Source organism: Camelus dromedarius, chromosome 8 (genome assembly GCF_036321535.1).
Source record: "Camelus dromedarius isolate mCamDro1 chromosome 8, mCamDro1.pat, whole genome shotgun sequence".
Taxonomy (NCBI): Eukaryota; Metazoa; Chordata; class Mammalia; order Artiodactyla; family Camelidae; genus Camelus; species Camelus dromedarius.
The window spans coordinates 42,358,500-42,371,932 of NC_087443.1; the positions used below are offsets into that span (position 1 = coordinate 42,358,500).

Consider the following 13,433-nt stretch of genomic DNA (forward strand, 5'->3'; position numbering starts at 1 on the left):
GACCCTGCACACTACTGCCCACAGGAAGCAGTCTACTGTCCTTGGACAAGTGCTGGGGCAGAAGAGTCCGGTTCTGACATCATTTCTGTGTCATCCCTCTTGGTGTTACAGCCCTGTAGGGTAGTGTTTCTAGAAGGGTGCCTCAACCGGATCACACCAGGCTTTTGCTGAAAATGCAGGTTACTGGTTTGTGCTGGCTCCCTAACTGATGAATGGGATCCTGGGGGGAGAGTGCATTTTTATCACGTTCTCCAAGTGATTCTTACGTCTGTTAAGGTATGGCAACATGGTTCTAGAACATTTACCTAGCACCTTTGCTATGTATCCTCTTGAGTTAAACCATTAGGCAGAGGAGTATAAGAAATTTTGCAAAATGTATTCAGGTTCTTTCTCTGACACCTACCACCATGACCTCAAGTAAGGCACTTAACCCATCTGGGCTGCTTTCCCTCTGGGAGCTTACAGGAATCAAATAAGCTTATGGATGAAAATGTACCTAATAAACCACAAAGAAATAAATGAATGTGATTTAAGATAATTATTACTAGTACTTTATATATGTTCATATACTGCTCTAAGTTATTCCTTTAAATATAAGAAACATACCTAGTTTGAATGTGCAGAAATACTCCCAGCATCAGCATTCACAGACATGATCACATCTTTCATCGGGCTCTTGGTTTCCTTCAGAGTGAAGTTCTTGAGTGGAAATAACAGTAGCCTATTTCTCAGTAAACATCACTGAGAACTTCCTACACACCATGCTACATACTGGGTGCTCTCTCCCATGTCATCCTCAAAACAAGTCCAATGAGAAAACTGGGCTCAGAAGAGTAGAGTCACTCACCGGGGCTGTACAACTGGCGGTGGTGGCTGTCAGACCCCTCGGTCCCTGCACTTGACCACTACGCTGTTAGAATGCTCACCATTTCAACCTGCCTTGCTGTTGGTCTTTGAGAACCAAATTAGCATTTCTAAAGTGGAGTATTTCCTCTCTGAAACTACAAAAACTCAATCAGCCATCTCTAATACTCTACTCTGCCAATGACAAAGGTAAGTGGAGTGGACGACTGTAGGCGCACCAGTGGAAGCCTAAGAATTAGCACAGCGGTTTTAAGGTTTCTGCCCACAAAAGGAAATGCTTATTTCCTCTCAGAACTATAACAGCAGAAAGAGGCGTGTACCTCCTAGAGCCTCAAATTTTTCATAATGGTTCCGACATTCCAGCTGCTGACAGTAACTTCAATCTTTAAATACAGCCTGCCAGGTTGCTACTGTAAGTCTGACCATGAAATTCACAGGAGACTGTTCTTTTTAGTATTGCAATAGCATTTTCTTTTTCACTTACTCAAAGGGACAAAGAAAAAAATTGCATGTTTGTTTTCGCCTTTCATTGACATTCTAATTTATTACAAAGAAAATGGGTGGAGAAAAGCAGGTCAGTCTCTAAATGCTAGTCATTAGGCTAACAATTATGATAAACTCTGAACCAGTATCTCTTTTTCAGCCTACAGTGTTGTGGTTGAACACGGCGATTCTTGGATAAATCATTCTCATCCACGTTTGGGTTTACGCGGTCTCCCCAGTACCACGTGTGTACGTGCGTTCTGACTCCACCGTCACTTAGAAAAGGCTCAGAGCCACAGTCTGACACTCTCCTATTGAAAGGCCCTTGCTGAGTGAGTCATGTAGAGCCGGACCCAGAAGCCTGGGACTCGGGATCCCTTCTCCATATGCTGAGGATGCTAGCTTCCCAGTCCCCCGCGAGCAGTGCAGCCGGAGTCTGGGAAACATAACGCTCTGGAGCTCTTGTTTGTGATACTTCCTGCTGTGTTCCTGGCACATGTGAACACACTGAATTTTTAACTCATATCTGAGAACTTGTTTTTCTTGAGTATTTGCCTTTTCCCCCTATGGTGGGCTTGCTAGTGATACATCTGTCCTTTGCTTAATCTCAGCCCTGCTGTATCACTTATGACACTCTCCCCCGTAACAAAAACACGTTTATCCACATTTACATCTCCTTCTCAGCTGGTCAACAACTTACAGAAGACATATAAAAGATTGCAATTAGATTGTATCAATTTCACAGCAATATACTTACAGAAATAGAAATTTTTAAAAAATCACCATGAATGGCTTGCCTTATGTAAATACAGAATGAGAGGGGAAGAGATGATTGTTCTCTTTTCACTGAAGAGAACAGACTGGAAGAATGGGTAGGGCATGACGCTACAAACCTCAAAAGTGGTTGTCATTGTGGGCTTATAGGACACATGGTTGGCCCTCCTCAGCTCCTTGATAGTTTCAGCTGGCATGGATTTAGAAAACCCGAGGCCACTCCAGGTATTTGTGGGTGTTCTGACCTCTGTCACCACTGGTTTCTTTAACATTGCTTTGGGAAACAGAACATAAAATAAATGTTCGGTATTTTAAATGTATTTCTTAAATGAAATATTGATGAGTATTGTTTCTTTGATACATGTAAAGAAATTATTATCACTGAATATTATTTCTTAACACAGAATGCCTTAAAATATCTTCACAAATGAAACATTTTATACAAAGTAATGGTAAATTTTTAAATGATACATATTTCTTAATTGATCTAATGCTAATAATCTATTCAACCTCAACAAAATTTGTGCAACATGAACCTAAACATTCTGGGTTTCTTTTTATAAATGGAGGTTCAATTTCACAGTTCAACATAAATATTGAAAAACCTTTTTATGTGTCTGTTGAAAAAAAAATCAAAGTATAGATCATTAACATATCACATACCTTTGGTTGCTAATAGCTTCTTTTGTTCATAGTCAAATGCCTGAAAATCAAACAGAGAAAGTATCTTTATTGCCAGTCTATCTTAATGTCTTCCCCATGATTAGGGAACAAAGATTTTGACTACAGCCCATGAATCTGCCAGGGACACATGCTAATGTGACAGTAATCCAGACTGTCTGATAAACTTGAACATCCTTTCAAAACTAATTAACTAGAATAATAAATTATTACTTCTGACTTTGTCATGACAGTGGTAAGAGTTAGAAATTTTCCTTCAAAAGGAAAAAAAAATCCTATTTACTATGAATATTTAACACACCAGGACCAACATATGCTAAAGTATAGGGCACAGCCTAATGATAGTTATGCTACATTTCAAAACAATGCATTATCAAAACGCTTTCAGGTTCTCTGTCAGCCTCCTTTGTTTCTCCAAGTCCCCTCTTCATTTAGGTAAAGCATGGCCTAAGGTGGCATGATGTCAAGACAACCCAGGAGATTATTTAGCCTAATCAGCATTGTCTTTGCTGTTGAAATGACACAAATGGTAAATGTCTAGCTTTTAAAACACATTAAAATTAAACCTAAATTTAAAAAAATTAACCTAAAGAAAAAAATAAAACCTAGTTATCTTTTGTTGCATAGGACTAGGATGACACCATTTGTTCTTCCCGTTCACACTGAAAGAGTGGCTGTGACAGTCAGGGCTATGTAGGGACCAAGGTAGGTTGTTTTGAAGAAAGCAGACCAGATACAATAGCTACATCTCAAATGCTAACGCAGTGTTCTCAACTACCCAATTTAGAAACTAGCTTAGACTCAATTCAAGAATGTCTCAAGGGTCTACCAGGAGGGTCAAGAACCAGTTGGCAAGAGCTCTTTGGACCTTCCTCCCAGGAGGACTATGCCATCATATGTAGGGTGTCCATATAATTTATGGTCTGAAACAGGGCACTTCTGAGAGTAAACCGTGCTACAAATGATTGGTCCAAAATCATAAAAAGTAAACGGGCTGATCCCGACAAGCCAGAAAGAACATGCCAGTAAACTGGGAAGGTCAGATTTTTAGATAACACGGTTTGATGTTTTTTGAAATCGTAGGTCAAAAATGGCTCCGGGAGTTAAAATCAGCTTTTCATGACTAATGTGTAAGGGCAAGTTGTGGGGAGATTCTAAATTCACTTGTTCAATAAATATTTATTGAGTGCCTTTTGGGTAAAGGGACTGTGCTGCACTTTGTGGAAGAAGACAACAATGAACTGAATAATCTATAGCCTCGAAGCATGTAGAGTCTTAGCAGGAATGGGTGAAAGAAATCACTGCAAAATAAATTAGAAAGTGAGAAACATGTGAAAAGAGAGCTGGAGATACAGAACTCCAAGAACAATCAGGAGACAGAGATCATTTCTAGCTGAAGGAATCAGGGAAGTCTTCCATCTTCCTCCCTGTCAATGCTCAGTGACTATCATTGATTTCTTAGTGATTTTTTAAGAGTCAGCTCTTCACTAATGGCATAAATACATCTATTTAAGTTGAAACACTATCACCAAGAATATTCATATCCATCCTAAAAGAAAGGACCATGAAAATGGTTCACTGTAGGCTTAAGCCTGATGGAAAAGATGAAAATCACAAAATGCACAAAAACCATAAAGGGATCACAAAGGGATTTGATACTTCTTAGATTATAAGAGAATTTTAATTTATATTAACTGAAAATAAACCCACCAGAGAAAATGTAATAAATGTCTTTTTTTAACTTTGTACTTTATAAAGGCCATGGCTTTTATAAAAACATTCTTCTAAAAACTCATGAAAATGTTCAGATGCAAAGCATTTAAAAAACAGATAAGTAGGATTGTACTGTAGTGTTCACTGGCATTATAGAAGTACAATTTAGTTCCATGAATTAATTTCTTGGATATACCTGTGACAGTGTCTTTGTTTGCAGGATATTGTGAAAAGTTTTCCCTTTTTTGGAGGTGGAGGATAAGGATGATAAATCCCTTAATAAAGTAGGTAAGTCTACCCAGTGATTCTGATACTAAAAAGTTTATAGGCATCTCTAAAAGCACAAAATCCTTATTTTTCATATTGCAATCGATATAAAGATCAGAATTCTGAATTTCATGATCAATAGTCTGCTTTGAGTACTTAACCTAGTATTTTGAAAATGGATACAGAGAAAATCCTGGCAGAAGAAAGTGTAAAATAATCATAAAAATCTGTGAACCAACATAATCATCAATCATATTTAGCATCTACTTTTGGAAAACTAAAGCCTCACATTAGTTATTTTTATAATGACTAAGGACACCAAACAAAGTTATTATCTCCATTTCACAGACAGAAGGATATTACATCTATTTATCCAAGACTATGACTATGACATGAGGCAATAATGCTGAGAAATAACAGCTCTCACATTTATCTAAATTCTTTTTAACAGATGAAAAGTGTCATTTGCATAAGACATAGTGATATAGACCATTTTATGTCATCTTTAATACTATATTTTAAAGAATTCTCACTTAAACTAAATCCTGCACTTCATTTTTAATGTTTATACCAAAACCAATTCCTAACTAGTGCATATGAAGTTAAATTTAATTTTGGCCAGCATGCAGAAGGAAAACTTAACTTCTGTTCTGCTGCTTAAGACTCACTGAACTCCCTGTTCCCTTACCCACGCACCCTACATTTGGATGACTTACCCATTTCTTTTTATTTTTATCATTACCTGCATATTGACATATGATGGCCGTGGGGCCAGGCGGGCCCTTTCATTGTTTTGCTGGGCGGCTGCAGCCCTCTCTGCAGCCCGCTCACTCCCTGGAGCCTTCTTGTCAGCCAGAGGGCTTTCTGCTGCACTCAGTTCAGGATCTGAGAGCAACCTGTCAGTGCTGCTGTGAAAGAGAGTTTGGAATTGAATGCTCCACTGTTCCATACAAATGGACCCAATGTTTCTAGGTGCCACATTTACTATGTACTTTTACCGCTGTCAACCATTTACAGGTATTACCTCATTTAATCCTCACGGCACTACTATGAGGAAGGCAGTATTACCATCCCTATTTTTCTGATGAGGGAAGTGCCTTGTCTAAGGTCACATCTCTGGTGAATGGTAGAGCTGGGATTTGAACCCAGATTTTCTGACCCCAGAGCTGGTGCTGAAACTATTCATGATATTTTTTCACACATATTAAATATAACGATATACTGTAGTTGGTATATATGAAATAGACATACAGACAAGATTTTTAATTTGTATACATCAAAGAAATATCACTGACGTAAGCAGACTAAGTTAATCTGAAGGCATGCAGATGGTCCAGTCCATCTGTGTGAAACATACATGACATTGCTAATAAGTCTGTGATGATAAAAGTAGCAGATAAATAAATATCCTTTACCATCTGTCCAGGGTGCAGGGGAAGAGCATGAAAGTGCTTCTTAAAATGGGGGACACTTATCTGAGCTACAAGACTTGATAATGCCCTGTACGTGCATCTCAAGTTCAAATCCAATTGCACAGTAAGCTCAAGTAAATCAGAAATAAGAAACGGTATTAGTCAAAGAGCTGATGTTTTCGTGCGTTCTTCTTTTTATCATTCACTACTCACTTGTGCCAGGGGAATTCAGAGGAATTTAGAAAGGGCTGTTGGAATACAAGAGGAGGAGCGACGAACTTTGACAAAAGTTCAGAGGCTTCACACAGGTATGGGAACTGGAATTTAAAGGACACCTTCAGGCTCACCAGTGCAGAAGGCCAAGAGAAGAGCAACTCAGCGGGAACAGCATAAGCAAAGAAAAGGAAGCATGTGAGGCAGATCACTGGTGGTTTTAAAGCCAGAATGTGACAGAAATTACTAGAACAAAATAAAGGACTGATCAAGCCAATAAGAGATTGGAGGCAGGGAGACCATTCTGGAAACTGCAGCTTAATGCAGATAAGAAATAAAAAGTCAGAAAACACTCAGGGATCACATTTAATGATGCAAGTAACAGGTATGTACTTTAAATGCATCAATATAGAGAGAAAATAAAATCATTTCTCTGACCTATACTAAATAATGTTAATTTGGGGTATTAGTACCATGTAAATAAAAACACAGATAAAACAGATTTGGATAAAATGAAGACAATGGTAATTAACCAGAGTTTATAAAAACAAACATTTTATTGAGAAAAAGGAAATAATATATATGCTATATTTGCCTAAAGATACTCTATTCTGTGCAGACAGGTAAGAAAATAGAGGAAACTGGGTGGATGGAGGTGCTAGGGAGCAAAACCTTTCAATGTAGAAGCATTCCATTGTTTTGCTTTTTTAAAAAACGTGAATAGACTGCCTATTTGAAAAAATAAAATAAATGGAAAAAGAAAATAGAGTAAGGGTAACACATCTGTAACGGTGCCATGGCAAGAGACAGTTATAGTTAACCTAAGTATTTATACTTACTGTAAGTTGTAGTAATTAAAATCATGATACTGCCAAGTATTTATTACAAAGGTGAACAATTAACTACCTTGGAACAAGGGAGCCATAGTTTAGCTTAGAAACTCAAAGCTAAATGAAGGTGAATTCACAGCAGGAAAATTTCTAATAGCAAAAATCAGAGAGTAAAAATTGCCCTGCTGATTCCTGAAAAGCAGAGAGAATGTTAAAGTCTCAGAGGCATATAGATGGTTTAGAAGACCCAGACATAAACGATAGAGAAGACTTAAAGGTACTGAAAAAGAGACAACAGGCCCCAAGTGGAGTCACTTGCTCTAAGATCCAAGTCAGCAAACTAAGACTATCCCTAACCTGACTGCAGTTTCCGCCTCTCCTAGCGATACAACCTCAGCCAGTCAGTCTGGACGTTCCTGGCCAACACTAGGGAGGTAAGCTGATTGATAGATCCCTGCCTTGACCGACTGACTGACATAATCCTTTCTTTGACTTCCTTGTCCCTCCTTCTTTCTGCCTTTAAAAATCTTTCTTTTTCTACAGCTCTTCAAATTTTCTTTCTACTTTGTAGATGGGATGCTGTCTGATTCAGGAATTGCTGAATAAAGAAAACTTAATCTTTAAATTTACTCAGTTGGATTTTGTTTTTTAACTCATTAAGTGGCAGTGATAGGACTGCAGGAGATTTCAACAGCTTTGGGGACAAATGAGAAACACAGGTGTGGCACCCGCAAACCCTTTCACTGTCTCTCTCACTGGGTCTGAGGGCTGTAGGTAATCTCCTCTTGGTTCTGAGCTCTGCTTTCTTTGCAGGGAGCTCCCAATCTAACTGGCTTTCCAGTACAGGGCAGGTCAGCTTGAGCTGGCAGACAATTCTGCCTGGAGCCCAAGCCCCTAGCCTTTATTTCAGACCATGATTCTCATTTAATTGGTGGAAAACCCAGGCTTTGATTCTGTCCCAAGACCCATGTGGGAACTGTTAGTTCCCATTTGTTGAGGACTTCTGGTTCAGTCCTTTCCCAGGCCAATGTTCCATGCTGGGAATTGTTGGCGGTATACAAAGGGCCTTTTCTGGGCCAGGACACAGCATCTCTTGGTTACTGATGAAGTGTACACATTTGTTTGTCTTGTTTTGTGTAGATAAAGGCTATTGCTAACAGGAATGTCAGAAGCCAAAAGGCTTCAAAAATTGGTGAGTGCAGGTGGCACACTTAAAAAGCTGTTAAAGCACTAGCCGCCTAACACAAAGGCTCCTGTGTTAGGCCACAGAGCAGGTTAGATTGACACTAGGTCACCCACCAACGTCAAAAAGATTTCTTTGCAACAAGGTTCACTTTGTAAAACACCACAGAATCCCAAAACCTGTGGCACATCCTTCTTAGGTATTAACCTGGCTCCAAGCCACAAATAGCTTGGCTAAAAAAAATGGGATTCTTAAAACCCGAAGAGTTAAGTGTGCTATCTGCCAGTACACCTGTTTGTTTTATGTCTAAGAACTATGATCCTGGAAGCTACAGATATCTACAAAAATGGCCAAGTCTTACTAAAGACAACACAGAATTACAATGGCCATTATGAAGAACATTCCAAATAGATAACATTATTTAAGAAGTTGTACTTAAAAGCAAGGGCTCCTAAATCAAACAGAATGGGACACCTATTTTAATTGGCATGCAGACGCCTCCAAACGGCTTCAAAATTCCAAAACAGATTCATTGAAAGATTCATTGCAAAAAGGCTAATGAAAAATTAAAGACACCAGAGGTACCTAAACAAGGGACTATGAGACTGATGTGACTCCTCCTGCTCCCCTCTACCCTCCTTTGTTTGAGCACTTATTCTAGTAATCCTGTCTCAAATGTCTCCACTCTGAAGAGACTTCAAGACTAAACAGAAGTCCGCAAAATTAGTGGTCTTACAGACCCTCTCGTATCTACTGTCAAAGGGAGAGCCCCTCTATGGGACCCTCCCAGAGTTGTTGAGACTCTGAGGAATTTTCTGGTAAACTGCTACATTATTCTCCTAAATAGCTAAGGGAAACTAAATTAAAATTAATGAAAAACTGCCAAATTCTGGCCAATACTGAGCTACATCCACTTCCTTAAACCCCACTTGGGGTCTGCATATGGCATCCAGGAAAACTGGCAGGAGCTGGTTAAAGGTGAGAATTCTTACCAGAGTCAGCGCTCCTGGGGCTCTGTCTGTAGAGCCCAATAAAGAGAGGAAAATAAAATATCTTTTGCACCCTCTTGGGGAGCACCTCTGAAATCCATGAGGTTGTTCACTACCGCCAGAAGCATTTACTGTTTGTCCCTACTGTCCCTAAAAAATTAAAAGAATTTTTTAAAGTAGCCCTCTAGTCAGAAGTTGGTCAGAAATTGGAAGCTTATATTCAGAGCCTGATAGGAATTCTTTTTAGTCAAAAACTCAGAGGGAAAGAAAAACCCTCTTAAGCCTTTGTGAAAGGGATTTACTAAAACACAGAAATCTTTTGATTTCCATCTTAGAAATCTTCTCCCTGATTTTATATATATATATATATATATATATATATATATATATATATATATATATATATATATATATAATTTTTTTAAAGCAAATTAAGAATAATGTAGTTGGATGGGTGGATCAAACTATGATGTTGTTTAGGTTGCAACCCAATTCTTTAAGGAATTGAGAGCAACTGTATCTCACAAATCTTTGCAAAACTAGAAATACAGCTCTAGAGGTAGTTCAAAATCCACCTACGCCTTTTTCCAATCCTCAGACCTCCCCTATTTATCCCAAAAGGCTTATAAGCATTGTAGAAATTCTACCCTTAGGAAACCAAAGTCCTTGGAGAAACTTGCGTTCTTTCCCTGTACCTCCGAGATGTAAATATTCTACAAACTTCAGGGAGGTAATTCTTATCAGAAGATAAACAAAAGGGAAACAGTCATTGAAACAAAGGTAGATAAAAAATCTTTTAAGTGGCTTCCCCACAAATGCTTTAACCATCTGAGTAGGTAAACTTAACTTACTCCATCTACCAGAAAAACAACTTAAATCCAACTTCTTTCATAACTAGTGAATTCTGTATTATTGTACCTGATTCATGGCAGTGATTTAAAAATGAAATCCAAAAGGTCTCTGTTTGAGACTATTTATGTGTGCCTACATATGTGTTGCAGATGTATGGTATTTTCCACCTTCAGATGTTACTGCCAAAATTAATTTGTAAAAAACCTCTATTTAAATGGCTTAAAAAATTAAATGCTCATATAAAATAAGTAAATTAAATCCAGTAGTCCTCCTTTATCTACGGTTTTACTTTCCATGGTTCCAGTTACTCACAATCAACCTAGGTCTGAAAATATTGAATAAAAAGTTCCAGAAATAAGCAAGCCGTAAGTTTTAAACAGTGCACTTCTCTGAGAAGTGTGGTGAAGTGGCCATCTCCCTCCACTCCATCCTGGGATCCCCAGCCATGAACACCATCATGGCTCAACGATCTAGGACCACCTGGAGCAGACGATACTCCTTCTGACGTACCACCAGGTCAGTAGAAGCCTAACACGACGTCACAATGCCTACGTCATTCCCCTCACTTCATCTCTTCACAAAGGCATTTTATTATCTTACATTATCACAAGAAGAAGTGTTTGAGTCTCCTTGGAAGGCACTGCGTCAGATCATCTTCACTACCCGGATGGCAGCTAAACTACAGGACCCTAGGCACACATCTCACAGCTGAAGACGCCTCCACCCAACATCCAGTCCTGCACACCAGCTGGAGACCGAAGACTCAAGCTGACTAGTGAGAGAAGTGACTGAGGTAGACTGCTTCCTCCCAAGACCCGAGATCGAGACTTTATACTTTAAACGAGACTTTATACTTCTCCTTTTCTTTCATTTACTCAGAATTGTACTGGAAAGATAATACCGTCACCTGTATCCCAAAGCCACTGCTAAGAGGGGGTAACCTCTGGCATTTAGAACTTATTTCGTTAGACTTACTTTCTAAAGGCACTGAACACTTAACAAACTAGTAGCTTGAGTGGGCAAATGCAACAGCCCCTGCGAATGAAGCCCCGAACAGAGCCACTTCAGTGGAAGTAGTTTGTGCCCTGACAGCATTTATCTCTGTCTGTGGTGGCTATCGTTCTCCCTGGGATATGGATGCCTAGATGGCGTGCGCATTAACTGGGCAATGTCTCTTAGGTCTTCTAACTGTGCCCCTAATTATTTACGATCAAACTGAGACACTTCACTGAGCAACTTCCCCTGAATTTACACTGTCGATTTAGAAAAGATTTACCAAGAGGCTTTCATGATTCAGGATTCACATTCCATGGCCGAGCCCTACCCCCATGGTTATGAGTAAATTTATGTCAACCATTATCAGGAACCTCTCCTTAACTCTTGAAAATACTGTAGAATCTACTACTAAGATAATAGACGCCCAACAAACATCCTTAGACTCTCTGACCAGCGTTGTTCTTGACAATGGGATAGCCTCTGACTGTCTTTTAGCTGAGCAAGGAAGTGTCTGTGCTGCGGCCAACACCCCTTGCTGCACCTGGAATAACACTTCTGGGGAAGCTACAAGCCAGTTACATAAGGTCACTGAGCAAAAGCCATTTGGCTTAAAAAAAAATGACTCTCAGCAAGGGCTTTAACTTATTTAATTTTGGTTGGTTTGAGTCTGGGGGACCACAGATAGTCATAATGATCTCCCTGGTGCATTGCATTCTCTCAAAAGTTTTAAATGCACGTTCACAGCCACTAACCACCAAGCAAATGATCTCCCTAACAGCTAAATGCCAGAAAAGAAATGAAGAAAATGACTGAGCAAACAATTGTAAGCCTGAAGTCATGACCTCTGAATACCACAGAGATGCAACAACAACAAAAAATCATGACCTGTGAATGTCACATAGAGAATCAGTAAAAGCTGTAAGAACTACAGAATCCTGAGAGTGGGACTAACGCCTCAAAATTTTCACATCTCTTGCTCAGGCTGAGTCTGATCAAAAGGAGAGAATTGGACACAACAGTCCCAAAATGGAGTCACTTGTGCTAAACCCCTTGTCAGCAAACCAAGACTTTATTCCTGACCTAACCAGTTTCAGCCTCTCCTAGGAATGTAATCTTAACCAGCCCTATCTAGAATTTCTTGGCCAGCACTAGTGAGGTAATCCACCTGACTGATCCGTGCCTTCTCCCAAAGGAAGGTGACCTTGTCTGAAATAAACCTTTCTTTTGTTTATGAATCCTTTGTCCCACCCTCCTTCTGCTTTTAAAAATCTTTCCTGCAGCTCTTTGGAGCTCCTTTCTATTTGCTAAATAGGATGGCTGCTGATGCATGAATCGTTAAATAAAGCCAATTTGATCTTTAAATTTACTCAGTTGAATTTTGTTTTATAGCAGTGGTGAAATTTACCAGGTATTATTTCTTAATTTAAAAAGCTTAAAAGGAAAAAGAAAGGGTAATTATAAAGAGAAATGAAAAAACTCAGATAAAATCAAACTCACTTGAACTAAAGAGCATTAACTATTGAGTTTAAAACAACTCCAGCCTATTATACACTTTCTATCAAAGGGTCAAGGGCCTTTAAGATTAAAATACATACTGCAAATGTGAGTTTTTCGTGCCTTGCAATAGTTCTACTGTTTGCCTCTTAGCACAGGAAACTTTGGAGGGACCCATCATCTGTTTCAAGTCACCAGCATTTCCAGAATGAGAAGGACTTCGAGGCATGCCGACTTCAACAAAAGCATCATTACAACCTGCAGAGGAGGAGAGAAAAAAGTAAAATCCGATCATCACCTTAAAATCAACAATCACCTGCAGTGGAAACAAATCAGAATCCAACACTATAGAGACATAAATGTAACAATTTTCAGCTGCAGAGAAGACATCTTAAATTCAGGCTGTCTCAAAATCTCAAGATGAACTTTGAAGAAAAGATGCTCATATTTTTGAAAGACTCTTAGGGGATGAAGGAGTTATAAAAAGAAATACTCTACTTGGAAAAAATTATACACACACACACACACACACACACACACAGAGTAAACTGATGCTTTCCTGCTACACAATTACATTCACTTTAATTGAGGGAGTCCAATGTAATGGGAAAGTGATTCTTTCTGTGGAAAAGTCCTTTTCAGTTTATCACCATGCTCTTCGGAATTTTATTCAAGATAATGT

At 39.0% G+C, this 13,433-nt stretch overlaps 2 protein-coding genes across 13 annotated transcripts in view; one reads left to right on the forward strand and one right to left on the reverse strand.

Moving 5' to 3' along the window:
* Positions 1–2,455, forward strand: part of FAM13C (family with sequence similarity 13 member C) — a 542,774-nt gene extending 540,319 nt beyond the window's left edge. For all 7 annotated transcript variants that reach the window (XM_064488166.1, XM_010985766.3, XM_031461297.2 and 4 more), the window contains one exon: positions 1,508–2,455. The gene's annotated coding sequence lies outside the window, so the exon portion shown is untranslated. The remainder of the gene's footprint in view (positions 1–1,507) is intronic.
* Positions 1–13,433, reverse strand: part of BICC1 (BicC family RNA binding protein 1) — a 328,975-nt gene that overhangs the window by 16,701 nt on the left and 298,841 nt on the right. For 5 of the 6 annotated variants that reach the window (XM_064488159.1, XM_064488158.1, XM_010985769.3 and 2 more), the window contains 4 exons: positions 12,853–13,009; positions 5,525–5,690; positions 2,785–2,824; positions 2,241–2,395 (listed from right to left, as the gene is read on the reverse strand). In XM_064488159.1, the coding sequence (XP_064344229.1) occupies positions 2,241–2,395; positions 2,785–2,824; positions 5,525–5,690; positions 12,853–13,009 (518 nt within the window). The remainder of the gene's footprint in view (positions 1–2,240; positions 2,396–2,784; positions 2,825–5,524; positions 5,691–12,852; positions 13,010–13,433) is intronic. The other variant, XM_031461294.2, reaches the window with a different exon arrangement.